The sequence below is a fragment of the Dreissena polymorpha genome, chromosome 3 (genome assembly GCF_020536995.1).
Source record: "Dreissena polymorpha isolate Duluth1 chromosome 3, UMN_Dpol_1.0, whole genome shotgun sequence".
Classification (NCBI taxonomy): domain Eukaryota; kingdom Metazoa; phylum Mollusca; class Bivalvia; order Myida; family Dreissenidae; genus Dreissena; species Dreissena polymorpha.
The window spans coordinates 20,251,240-20,265,371 of record NC_068357.1 but is presented as its reverse complement, the minus strand read 5'-3'; the positions used below and the strand labels follow the sequence as shown (position 1 = coordinate 20,265,371).

The window sequence follows — 14,132 nt, the reverse complement described above, 5'->3', positions numbered from 1 at the left end:
ATTTTTTTACTGGGGGGGCCCAACCGGGGAGGGTTAGGGAGGGGTCCCCCCTCCCTATATATATGCTTCTTTTAATTTGGCACTTTGCAAGGTGAATTTTAATGCTTATAAAAAACATATTTTGTGATATGAATTAATGGAATATAACAAGTAAATCAGCACATTTCGAGGTCTTAAGCTTTAAACATTGATGTGAATTCACAACAATATTAAAAGCTTTAGATATCCGAAACTTACAGGTTTAAACTGACGATTATCCACATCAACTCTCGTATTGCTTCCACCATTTTTCACAAATCAATAACGTCACAGGTTTTTTTAAATCTTATTTTTTTGGGAAAGACCTTGCCATTTTTGAGGAAAAAAATTGCGTGAAACGCCTATTTTTTGGGGGAAACAATGAAAGTCTTAAATAATCAATTTAACATATTTTACTGTTTTCAAACAAATTTAAGTAAAGAGATAATTTAATTATACAATATTTTTCTACACTGGATCAGGTTAACTTATATAATGAGATCGATTTGTTGTTTCAATTTTCATTTTTTTACCAATGAGCCATTTATAGGTTGATATTACTCAATTCTCGGTACTCAATTATTTTAAATACTGAATTCTGCCAAATTCTTATCTGTTGCTCGGCAAATTTATGAATCTGTTTTTCTTTTAAACAAACATGTTAACTATCTCATCATAGTCTTTTTCAGTGATTTCCTTTCAAAAATGATAAATAATCATTTTTAATACCTTTGTCAGTGTTTTTGTTCCGGTTCAAATTCAGGGCCCTATTCTCAATGCAAAAAGTATATATTGGGACCTAAAAATACCCAATAAAAGGTTTAAAAAAAAAATTAAACTTTTAGAAGGGAAAAATACGTCTAGGGCCTTCTCAAAGAAGGAAAAAAACTTGCGTCGGCAATTATCAGACCATAGTCTACGAACTCCTGTAGCAGTTGCTTCCATTTGCTGCATGTATCAAAATACATGTTTCATCAACCATCGATAGATGAAGCATTCATGATCACAATTGGGGACTGATCGGGGATGTGTGTACAAGGCGATAAGAAAACATTGCCTAGAGGCTTATCTCGATTGGCGAGCGTTAATCCCCTTGTTTATCAGGGACAATAAAACATAGCTACTCTTTTGTTTTGAGGGAAAGTGTACTGTGGGCCCTTGCACGAGAGAAAAAATTGCAGTGGGCCGATTATAAAAAAAATAAATCATAGTTCGACAGCCAGCTGGGGGGGCCCGGGCCCATGGCCTGGGTACGGGCCTGACATCAGTAGGTACAAAAGAGAAATCAGATAAAGTGCAATCATTGTGAGTAGATCCAAAATGTGTAGCAACATGTGAAATAGGATTTATTGAACAGTTTTTGATATCAAATCTATGGCTATTCATTCTGAAGGTTACTTTTTTATCAGTTTGCCGGACATATTGTTTGCAGCAATTTTTACTTGTTATCAGATATATAACATTACGTGAAGTACAATCAACATCATAGTGTAAATCATAGGATAAACTGGTAACGCTACTATTGAATTAGGAACATATGTTAATATTATTGTAGTGTGTGCATCTTCATCGGTTACATTAACCAGATAAATGTATTTGAGTATTGTTATAAGACACTGAACATTTCACAAGACTGTTTCGTAAATTCTTAGGTTGCATATGGGCCAAAATAGGCTTAAATGAATGTAGGGATTTCACACTTTCCTTATCTGATAATCTAAATAAAGCCCAGTATTTTTGTACAATTTTAGCAATATTAGGAAGTGATGGGTTAAAACATACAGTAATTATAGGTTATTAGACGTTTCACTGTACAATACGGAGATATATTTGGACGAGCACACAGTTTGACGTCATATTGGACGAGCCGCTAGGCGAGTCCAATATGACTTCAAACTGTGTGCGAGTCCAAATATATCACGTATTGTACAGTTTAAATGTCTAATAAGCTTTTTATTCTATATCCCTTTCTTCAGCTCTTTGTTTCATTTGAGTTTTGATTTTAAAATGCTTTAATTGCATCTATGCTATTTTCAAGACAAGCACGCGTGTGAGTCGATTATAGTACATTCGGATACTTTTTCTCGGTAACGGCTTTTATCGTTATTAAACAATTGCTTAGTGCACTTGTACTCAACTGTCCAATATGGAAAAATACAGACTTTTTGGATCCAATACCGGAATATATTGGACGGTTACGTGGTACATATGAAGAATGCCGATTAATGGATGAATTTATTGGATATAGAATAAATGGTATTATTGAATCAGTATTTCACTGAGTAACAAATAATGCACTATCCTGTGTCATATTTTCTCTTTAGAAAATCCATATTTAAGAACATTTATTGCATAATTTCTACTTTTAATTTTTTAAATAAACTAGATAATGACTGATTAAATACATCATCATCAGATATGGTACGTCTATAGCACCTAGTCTGACTACGGAATTTATGAAATGCACATATGTGAGCTTGCCCAGAATAAGTGTTAATATGAGTTTCAGAATTTATGAAATACATGTATGTGAGCTTGTCCAGAATTGTTATTTGATTTTTAGAATTTATTAAATATAATGTACATGTATGTGAGCTTGCCCAGAATTAGTGTTAATATGAGTTTCAGAATTTATTAAATACACGTATGTGAGCTTGCCCAGAATTGATATGAGTGCCAGAATTTATGAAATACACGTATGTGAGCTTGCCCAGAATTGATATGAGTGCCAGAATTTATGAAATGCACATATGTGAGCTTGCCCAGAATAAGTGTTAATATGAGTTTCAGAACAAACATAGTTTGAGTACATTTGAGCTTGATGACACAAAATCAGATTTTGAGAGATATTCTAGAGTTGTTTTGCTGACATCAGTAATGAAATGATAAGCAATTTAATTGTAATAGTGGTTGTGATTTCCAACCTGTAGTTATTAATACATAACTGGCATAAAGAAGTTTTGAGACATTTGAAATTATGATAAAAAAATGATCTAGTCAATGGTTTTTATAATGGGATGATTTTGAGACTATTGAGATGTTGATAATTTTCATAGTTCAATTATTAAATTTCACTTTTTATCTTTCATCCGCCTTGATATAAGTATTATTGTAACCTTGTATAGACATGCAGTTCGTTTCCGTAAATGACTTACCCCTTTCCTGCTCAGACACAAAGTGTATATGGCTATATGCAAACAGCATAAAACCAGAATAACCTGCGAGTAATTCACAGGCTGTTCAGGTTTAATTTTTTTAGCTGCTCATCAGTATTATAGGGTTGGAAATGAAGCCTTTTAACTTGAATTTATTAAGAAAAGTCTTAAGTTTCAGTACATTGTGTCAGGGACTACAAGCACTTCAATTTGGGTATCTGGGCTGGTATTCATATAGCTCCTAAGGGAAAACTTAAGAAAAGTCCTTAAATAATAAAAAATTCCATAAGTCATTTGCTCATTTATTTTGGTGTCTTTTTTTCATTTAAATGGTTTATTAAGTAAATTTTGCATAGAAGAACAGTATTTTGGCATTACAAAACTGAAATTAGAATTTCAATAGAAAATTGAATTAAAAATTTTCCCCTTAAATCCTGCATATGTAAAGATTTGCCTTAGGAGCTTTATGAATACCAGCCCTTAGCTGTTTAGGGTTAACACTAAGGTCATGTTTTGCAGACCTTGCAGCAGGTTTGGCTCGATGTGTTTGAAGGCGATGATGAAGAGAGACCTGTGGACGAGTTGACGGCATTGCTCGTAACCTGTGCAATTCTGGAGCGAGGTCTGGGAGATGTAAGCCAGTTTGTGTTTGTCCACAGCTTGTATTTGAGTGCGTAAAGTTTTGATCCAGAATAGCCAGTGCAGTCACAGGCTAATTCGGGATGACACATAAATTAGACCCAGTTTTCTTAGAACAGGCCAAAGGGTCTTTTCATATGTTCATACTGGAAAATCTCTCCATTCCCCTACTACAGGTTGGGTCGGTTTATGAAAATTGATAATAAATAAATATGTCAAAACAGAAATATGTGATTGCATGCATATAGTTTCTATCCCCTGTTGTGTATCATCTATATATTCTGTTTGGTTTACATATAACCACTACAAAAAAGTAAAAACATTGGCCATTGTAATTTTTGCTTGAGGTGAATGTTTGGCATATTATACTGTACTTGTTAATCACATACAAACTTTAACACAAAAATTTAATATAACATACTTTCCAAGCTTGATTTCAAAGCCCATTTTATCACTGTATATGAGCCTTGCTCTGGGAAAATGGGGCTAAATGCATATGCGTAAAGTGTCATCCCAGATTAGCCTCAGCAACAACACTTTCCACTGTTATTGTATTTTTTGCTTCAATGAAGTCTCTTCTTAGCAAAACTCCAGTTAAGACATAAAGGGCTGTGAGGACTGCTTAGGCTAATCTAGGACAACACTTTAAGAACATGCTTTAAACCCCATTTTTGCAGAGCAAGACTCATATAATGCAGTAATAAAGAAATAAACAGTGGGTTTAAATGATGATCTTGTTAATATTAGCACATTGTATTAATTCAGGTGTATGTTTTCACTGCTAAAAGCCAAAGCCCTTCAATGCTTAAAGATATCCTGTCTTCAAAGGCGCTTGAAGAATTCCTAGGGTCTGATGTAGTAAGTAGAAACTTACAGGCGTTTCTCATTGTTGAAATAGCGATACACTTTCTGTTATTTGTGCCTTAACTCTTTCCCACTCAGAAGCAAAGTAAAAATGACTATGTGCAAACAGCATAATACCAGAACAGCCTGTGAGTAACTGGCAGTCTGTTCAGGTTTTATGCTGTTTTCTGCGCATCAGTATCTAAGTGTTTTTATAACTTAAATCTAGTAAGAAAAGTCTTTAATTAAATATAACTTTCTAGGTGACTACAAATGCGTAAAAATCCAGTATCTAAGTGGTAAAGGATTAAACAACTGCAGTTTGAAGTGAATCTATATATTTGCCCTAGAGTTCATATAATTAGTTATTTGTGAGTTGAAAACGCAATTTATTGCTATTTTACTTTTGGTAAAAAAAAGTTATCTAAAATATTCAGCTCATAATGTAATGGTCGTGGAATAAAAAAAATGGTAACATTTTAACTTTTCAAAGCAGATCTACCGCAAATTCACAGTATTATTTGTGAGTCATTAATTGTCTTTGATTGTGGGTCGACAGATCCACAAACTCAAAATATTCACAAAAAAAGGAAAATGACCAACGCTTATTCCTTTTTTTCCAAAATCAGAAATCCATGAAATAACAGTAAAAACCATGATTTCACGTGACAAGTATAAATTTTAACATTATGTTATTTTCATTGATTATGCATCATTATTGTGTGTTTTTGTTTTTGTTTATAATCGAAGGAAGGGTTCCATGTACAATAATGTAAGCCTTAAAAGTAACGTAAATCTCTTCCAGATGAAAGTATTACAGCTGTTTCTTGGCCCTCCATCATCATTAAACTTGAGGAATGTTGCTTGGCATGGCTTTCCTTACCCTGGGGAAATACCATTCAGGTAGATTGTGGATAGGTATATACCTTAAAATATAACCTTTATTGTAGTATTATGCAGGTTTTTATGCCCTCAGCATTTGGGCCATGCTCTGTGGAAAAGGGGTTTAATGCACAGGCTAATCAGGGACGACACTTTCCGCATTAACTTGATTTTTGCTAAGAACAGACTTTCTTTAAACAGGGACGACACTAAAAACACATGCATTAAATCCTATTTTCACAGAGTGAGGCTCAAATGATTTGATCTTCCACGGGTAAAACAGGGTTTAATGCTTATGGGTAAAGTGTAGTCTCAGATTAGCCTGTGCAGTACAAACAGTCAAATCAGGGATGACACTTTCTGCTTTTATTGAAATGTTTCGTTTAACTCAAGTGTCTTCTTAACAAAAAATTAGTAAAGGGGGAAATTGTCATCCCTAATCTGGGACAGCACTTTATGCACATGCTTTAAGGAAAGTTTTCATATAGTGATAAGCCTTTCTGTCTCTCTGACTGTGACAGGTTGTCCTTTTTGTCTGTCTGACTGTGACAGGTTGTCCTTTCTGTCTGTCTGACTGTGACAGGTTGTCCTTTCTGTCTGTCTGACTGTGACAGGTTGTCGTTTCCGTCTGTCTGACTGTGATGTGTTGCCCTTTCTGTCTGTCTGACTGTGACAGGTTGTCCTTTTTGTCTGTCTGACTGTGACAGGTTGTCCTTTCTGTCTGTCTGACTGTGACAGGTTGTCCTTTCTGTCTGTCTGACTGCGACAGGTTGTCCTTTCTGTCTGTCTGACTGTGACAGGTTGTCCTTTCTGTCTGTCTGAATGTGACATGTTGTCGTTTCCGTCTGTCTGACTGTGACGTGTTGCCCTTTCTGTCTGTCTGAATGTGACAGGTTGTCCTATATGTCTGTCTGACTGTGACAGGTTGTCCTTTCTGTCTGTCTGACTGTGACAGGTTGTCCTTTCTGTCTGTCTGACTGTGAAAGGTTGTCCTTTCTTTCTGTCTGAATGTGACAGGTTGTCCTATATGTCTGTCTGACTGTGACATGTTGTCCTTTTTGTCTGTCAGACTGTGACAGGTTGTCCTTTCTGTCTGTCTGACTGTGGCAGGTTGTCCTTTCTGTCTGTCTGACTGTGACAGGTTGTCCTTTTATGTTTGTCTGACTGCAATAGGTTGTCCTTTTATGTTTGTCTGAGTGTGACAGGTTGTCCTTTCTTTCTTTTTTGACTGCTACTGTATGTACTTTTCTGTCTGTCTGACTGTGACAGGCTGTCCTTTATTTATGTCTGACTGTGACTGGTTGTCCTTTCGTTCTGTCTGAGTGTGACAGGTTGTCCTTTCTGTCTGTCTGACTGTGACAGATTTTCTTTTCTGTCTGTCTGGCTATGACAGGTTGTCCTTTCTGTCTCTTGGACTGTGACACATTTTCTTTTCTGTCTGTCTGACTACGACAGGTTGTCCTTTTTGTCTGTTTGACTGTGACAGGTTTAGAAGATTTTAGAGTCTCAACATGCCTCAACACTGCTTTTTACAGCTATTTAATTCTTGCATATTTGTTGCTACTGACCATTTCCCATCTTTCCATTTTTCTTAACTGCGTTTTGACCTTAGCCTAATTTTGGACAGAAGAAATAAATAAAAATGTTTGTCCGGAATATTTTTCATTGTTTTCATCTAGTACTTACTAATAGAAAACAATTATACATTTAAAAAATGTTCCCATCTTTGGCAAATTATCAATTAACATTCCTTATTACGGGGTATGTGTGAAAGGCCAAGCATTGCATTTTTGTGTGCATCATGTATTGAGTAATTTTGTCAGGAATATAACATCTCTCCTTCGCTGATTCAGGTGTATACTGTTCTTGCTGGTGGTGATACCCAGTGTTGGCCATATTCTGCAGAGGAAACTAGGTGAAGGGCAGATTACTCACAGAGAGCCAGTTATGTTTCCTCATACCAGACATATATCAGGTCAGCTTAGATGTATATAAAGTCAGCTTAGAGGTATATACAGTCAGCTTAGATGTATATCAAGTCAGCTTAGATGTATGTCAAGTCACCTTTGATGTTTATCAGGTCAGCTTAGATGAATATCAAGTCAGCTTAGATGTATGTAAAGTCACCTTTGATGTTTATCAGGTCAGCAGAGATGTATATAATGTCAGCTTAAATATATATCAAGTCAGTTTAGATGTATATCAGGTCAGCTTAGATGTATATCAAGTCAGCTTACATGTATGTCAGGTTACCTTTGATGTATATCAGGTCAGCTTAGATGAATATCAGATCAGCTTAGTTGAATATCAAGTCAACTTTGATGTATGTCAGGTCATCTAAGATGTATATCAGGTCAGCTTATATGTATATCAGGTCAGCTTAGATGTATATCAGGTCAGCTTAGATGTATATCAGATCAGCTTAGATTTATATCAGATCAGCTTAGATGTATATCAGATCAGCTTGGATGTACATCAGGTCAGCTAAGATGTATATCAGATCAGCTTGGATTTACATCAGGTCAGCCTAACTGTATATTAGGTCAGCCAAGATGTATATCAGGTCAGCTTAGATGTATAGCAGGTCAGCGTAAATGTATATCAGGTCAGCTAAGGGTTTATTGTCCCCTTAACAAAGTAGAGTTTAAGACTCGTTTACCCATATGTCTGTAGACACAAACTGGTCTAAAAAATACTCGCACAATGACTAACATTATTCAAAGTTGCATATTTTGTTCCTTGTAATATGAAGTTTTGGTTGTGTAATTTTATTATCTGATGTTTATAAGGTCAGCTTAGATGTATATCAGGTCAGCTTAGATATATATCAAGTCAACTTAGATGTATATCAAGTCAGCTTAGATGTATTTTAAGTCAGCTTAGATGTATATCAGGTCAGCTTAGATGTATGTCAGGTTACCTTTGATGTATATCAGGTCAGCTTAGATGAATATCATATCAGCTTAGATGAATATCAAGTAAACTTAGATGTATGTCAGGTCATCTGAGATGTATATCAGGTCAGCTTATATGTATATCAGGTCAGCTAAGATGTATATCAGATCAGCTTGGATTTACATCAGGTCAGCCTAACTGTATATTAGGTCAGCCAAGATGTATATCAGGTCAGCTTAGATGTATAGCAGGTCAGCGTAAATGTATATCAGGTCAGCTAAGGGTTTATTGTCCCCTTAACAAAGTAGAGTTTAAGACTCGTTTACCCATATGTCTGTAGACACAAACTGGTCTAAAAAATACTCGCACAATGACTAACATTATTCAAAGTTGCATATTTTGTTCCTTGTAATATGAAGTTTTGGTTGTGTAATTTTATTATCTGATGTATATAAGGTCAGCTAAGATGTATATCAGGTCAGCTTAGATATATATCAAGTCAACTTAGATGTATATCAAGTCAGCTTAGATGTATATCAAGTCAGCTTAGGTGTATATCAGGTCAGCTTAGATGTATGTCAGGTTACCTTTGATGTATATCAGGTCAGCTTAGATGAATATCATATCAGCTTAGATGAATATCAAGTAAACTTAGATGTATGTCAGGTCATCTGAGATGTATATCAGGTCAGCTTATATGTATATCAGGTTAGCTTAGATGTATATCAGGTCAGCTTAGATGTATATCAGGTTAGCTAAGATGTATATCAGGTCAGCTTAGATGTATATTAAGTCAGCTTAGATGTATGTCAGGTCAGCTTATATGTCAATCACATTTTGCTTGGATGTATAGCAGGTCAGCTTAGATGTATATCAGGTCAGCTTTGATGTACATTAGGTCAGCTTAGATGTATATCAGGTCAGCTTAGATGTATATCAGGTCATCTGAGATGTATATCAGGTCAGCTTATATGTATATCAGGTTAGCTTAGATGTATATCAGATTAGCTTAGATGTTTATCAGGTCAGCTTTGATGTACATTAGGTCAGCTTAGATGTATATAAGGTCTGCTTATATGCCAATCACATTTTGCTTGGATGTATATCAGGTCAGCTTAGATGTATATTAGGTCAGCTTAGATGTATATTAGGTCAGCCGAGATGTATTTCAGGTCAGCTTAGATGTATGTCAGGTCAGCTTATATGTCAATCACATTAGCTTAGATGTATATCAGGGTCAGCTTAGATGTATATTAGGTCAGCTTAGATGTATATTAGGTCAGCCGAGATGTATATCAGGTCAGCTTAGATGTATGTCAGGTCAGCTTATATGTCAATCACATTAGCTTAGATGTATATCAGGGTCAGCTTAGATGTATATTAGGTCAGCTTAGATGTATGTCAGGTCAGCATAGATGTATTTCAGGTCAGCTTAGATGTATAGCAGCTCATCATAAATGTATATCAGATCAGCTAAGGGTTTATTGACCCCTTAACAAAGTAGAGGTTTATACTCGTTTACCCATATTTCTGTAGACACAAACTGGTAAAAAAAAATTCTCACACAAGAAACAACATTCAAAGTTGCATATTTTGTTACTTGTGATATGAAGTTTTGGTTGTGTATTTTTATTATCTGATGGAAAAAATTGCAGTTATGCTCCTTGTGCAACTTATAATTTCTATAGGATTCTCCGTATAACAAAATTCAGTACTGACAGATAGAAGCTTGAACTAACATACCTTGGTGCACATGCTATTTGCCATTTTCTCCTGTTTTCTGGTATAATATTGGTGCATTGATATGAATTGTTTATAAACATGGTTAGCTCACCCTTTATAAAGTAATAGAGATTATAACCAGGGATCATATTTTTTTTCGGTTTTGTCGGTCCTAGACCGATTGGGGTCATGAAAGACCGATTGAAAATCCCAAACAGTCGGTCCGATTCTGTTTGCTATTAATAATCCCATGTCATGAAATCGATTACACAGTGTACATGCTAACACACCCTAATGACATTCTTATCTCGATTAGATGTGATAAACCATTCGCTGCAGTCTCTAAACCGGTCAGGGCCGGTTTATTGCACGTCAGACCAAGAATCAAAAACTTGTGAACAGCGGATTAAAGACGCATCCGAAAAGACGCGTCTGAATGCACGCGCTGTAACTAAACGAAACATGCCGATACATTTTCCTCCAGCGTAATTATCCGGTATAATTATGAATGAAAGTCGCGGATCTGATCGACAGAACAGCCGAAAGTTATTTTTATGGTCGGAACTTCACATAAAATAGTACACAAGAAAAATAATATACATTGAATAAATCTTTAGTAAAACCGTGTTAGAATAGAAATAATTCGTGTACATTATACTTTGTTGTTGAATAACTCACGACCGGAAAATTAGATGCGTGGTTTCAAATGCGTCGCTCTCGTGATTATATCCCTACGCATCTAAACTATCGGACGTGGGTTATTTGACAACAAATTATTTCTTAATTATTTGGTTTGTTGTTGTCAGTAGCCAACCTACGCACAGACATTTGTTTGGTTCAGTTCATGTTTGTAAGATATTATCGAGTCGACAACAATTTAAAACATCGGTATATACTTACACAGGTTAATAATAATGACAACGATGAAAAAAGTCTGATAAAACAGCACACGAAACAACAATGAAATACCAAATGATAAAACCAGTTGAGAAAACTCGTTTCGTTTATAAAAAAAAATGCTTAAGGGAATTTTACTTGTACATGTATTATACCACCTTAATGAATGGCAAAATCAATGGTATATATTTTAACGTAATTTGTCATGATTTCGGATACACATTTTCGGATACTTTTCCCCATTTATATCCGGACCGATTGATGTTGCGGGAAAATATGATCCCTGATTATAACTGATTATTACTGTTGCTTTGCAGAGAGAAAACATTAATAAAGTAAACAGTTAAGAAGTTCAATTGGACAATTATGTTTTGTTGAGATATTTACCTTCAGTTTGCTGAGCATGTTATATATGTAAATCCTTTGAGTATCGTTCTGGAAAATGTGGCTTAACGCATGTGCTTAAAGTGTTGTCCCTGATCAGACTGTGGAGTCCGCACTGGCTTATCAGGGAAACACTTTTCACTAAGACTGGATTTTGGTTTGAAAGAGACTTCTTTAAATGACAAATGTCATGAAAACAGAATGTATTGTCCCTGACTAGCCTGCTTGGACTGCACAGCCTAATATGGGATGACACTTAACGCACATGCATTAAGCCATTTTTCCAATGTTAAACATGAGCACTCTGATTTAATCCGCTATACAATATCTGTGGATTGGTGTTCATTTTTATTTGTGAAGAACTGAAGGTTCTACAAGATGGAGATGAAATCTGTCAAATATGGGATACAAGACTTGTATCTTGGGACACACATCTGTTTTGGAATAAAGTACAAAAACTGTTTGGGAAACAAAGGTAATGCACAATTTTGTTTTCAAAATCACTGTATTTTTCTTTTTATGTCCCCCAGTCTATATGTTTTTGCCTTATCTGTTTGTTTGTTTGTTTGTTTGTTGGTTTAGTTGTTTGCGTCAAACTTTAACATTTGCAATAACTTTTGCAATATTGAAGATAGCAACTTGATATTTGGCATGCATGTGTATCTCATGGAGCTGAACATTTTGAGTGGTGAAAGGTCAAGGTCATCCTTCAATGTCAAAGGTCAAATATATGGGGGGACATAGTGTTTCACACACACATATTGTTTATTCTGTATCTGTTTCAAATTTTAGCGATTGTCTCTGACACTGATGAAAAACAGAGAGAATCAAAGTCGGTGGAATAGTGGCACTTAAAAGATTGGATTCTCGTTCTGGGACAAACAGGCTTACAGACGTCACTGTTTGCTTTCATTTTTTTTTTTTTAAAGGAGGTATTTTCATAACGTAAATTCAGGGTGCAACCGTTGTCCCTGTGTGGGCTGTACAGGCTAACCTGGGATGACTCTTTACACACATGCATTAATACCACTTTTCCCAGAAGGGGTCTATTTTGAAACTGATGACACTGATTCTTCTATTAACAGTGTATCATTATTAAAATGGCACTTTTCTGAGAAACTGTTTTAAAATGAATATTTTGACTCTTTTTATATATTCAACAATCAACTTTTTAAATAAATTAAATGACTAACTGCCAAAAGTGAGTCTTGATTTTATTGTCATTTTCATGTTTTGTGACAGATGAATGCTGTCATATTGTTGCAGGCATAGTGAATGCTGTGCATTGTTGCTGTATTACCTGGAGCAAGGTTGTGATTGATAAATACTGTCATAATGTTCCAGGCATAGTGAATGCTGTGCATTGTTGCTGTATTACCTGGAGCAAGGTTGTGATTGATAAATACTGTCATATTGTTCCAGGCATAGTGAAAGCTGTGCATTGTTGCTGTATTACCTGGAGCAAGGTTGTGATTGATAAAAACTGTCATATTGTTCCAGGCATAGTGAAAGCTGTGCATTGTTGCTGTATTACCTGGAGCAAGGTTGTGATTGATAAATACTGCCATATTGTTCCAGGCATAGTGAAAGCTGTGCATTGTTGCTGTATAACCTGGAGCAAGGTTGTGATTGATAAATACTGTCATATTGTTCCAGGCATAGTGAATGCTGTGCATTGTTGCTGTATTACCTGAAGCAAGGTTGTGATTGATAAATACTGTCATATTGTTCCAGGCATAGTGAAAGCTGTGCATTGTTGCTGTATTACCTGGAGCAAGGTTGTGATTGATAAATACTGTCATATTGTTCCAGGCATAGTGAATGCTGTGCATTGTTGCTGTATTACCTGGAGCAATGTTGTGATTGATTAATACTAGGGATGGCAACGAATACCGATATTGGTATTCGGATATTCGGTCATCCTTCCGAACGAATATTCGGATATTCGGTCAACATCTGTTAGAAAAAAATCAACTTTGTTTACCGTACCATTACTCCATGAATTCTACTTTCGTTTTTACCGGAAGTTCCCCGGAAGTGACTAAATATTGACACAGCATTGCCGTCGCAAATTGTTAAAATTGAATGACGAAAACTGTTTTTAAACTTTTAATATTGTACATCAACAATAGAACGAGAAACATAATATTTACATGACGACAAAACAATTACATAACAAAACAGTTAGATCTATAAATAATTTAAGCTGAACTTAAACGTAGTATTTACATAGCGAACACGTGCTTTAATATTGTACATCAACAATAGAACGAGAAACATAATATTTACATGACGACAAAATAATTACATGACAAAACAGTTAGATCTATAAATAATTTAAACTTAACTTAAACGTATTATTTACATAGCGAACACATGCAAATAAAACATCGTTGCCACATTTAAATGTCACTCGGATCGGCGTCACTGGGCACATGAACATTGTTCTTATTTAAAAACACGATTGCGTCGACCAGATCACTGGAGAGTCTATTTCTCCGCAATAGCACATGTAAGCCGTTCACTTTCGGAAACACACTTTCTTAGGAGTACTCAAAAACGATGACATTGACGACTGTTTCTTAGAGTCCCCAGCATCATTCGAAGATGCAGAAGATGGATGTTTGTTACAAATATGATTGAGAAGATTGGACGTCGTACCGGCCTGGATGTACGTAGATTAACTCCACACAAGTT

The 14,132-nt window shown here is 35.5% G+C and overlaps 1 protein-coding gene across 1 annotated transcript in view; it reads left to right on the top strand.

Annotated features, from left to right (window-relative positions):
- LOC127873219 (endoplasmic reticulum membrane-associated RNA degradation protein-like) overlaps positions 1–14,132 on the top strand; it is a 36,493-nt gene that overhangs the window by 8,318 nt on the left and 14,043 nt on the right. The window contains exons 4-8 of the mRNA XM_052416984.1: positions 3,693–3,806; positions 4,578–4,670; positions 5,461–5,558; positions 7,391–7,512; positions 11,796–11,910. Of these exons, the coding sequence (XP_052272944.1) occupies positions 3,693–3,806; positions 4,578–4,670; positions 5,461–5,558; positions 7,391–7,512; positions 11,796–11,910 (542 nt within the window). The remainder of the gene's footprint in view (positions 1–3,692; positions 3,807–4,577; positions 4,671–5,460; positions 5,559–7,390; positions 7,513–11,795; positions 11,911–14,132) is intronic.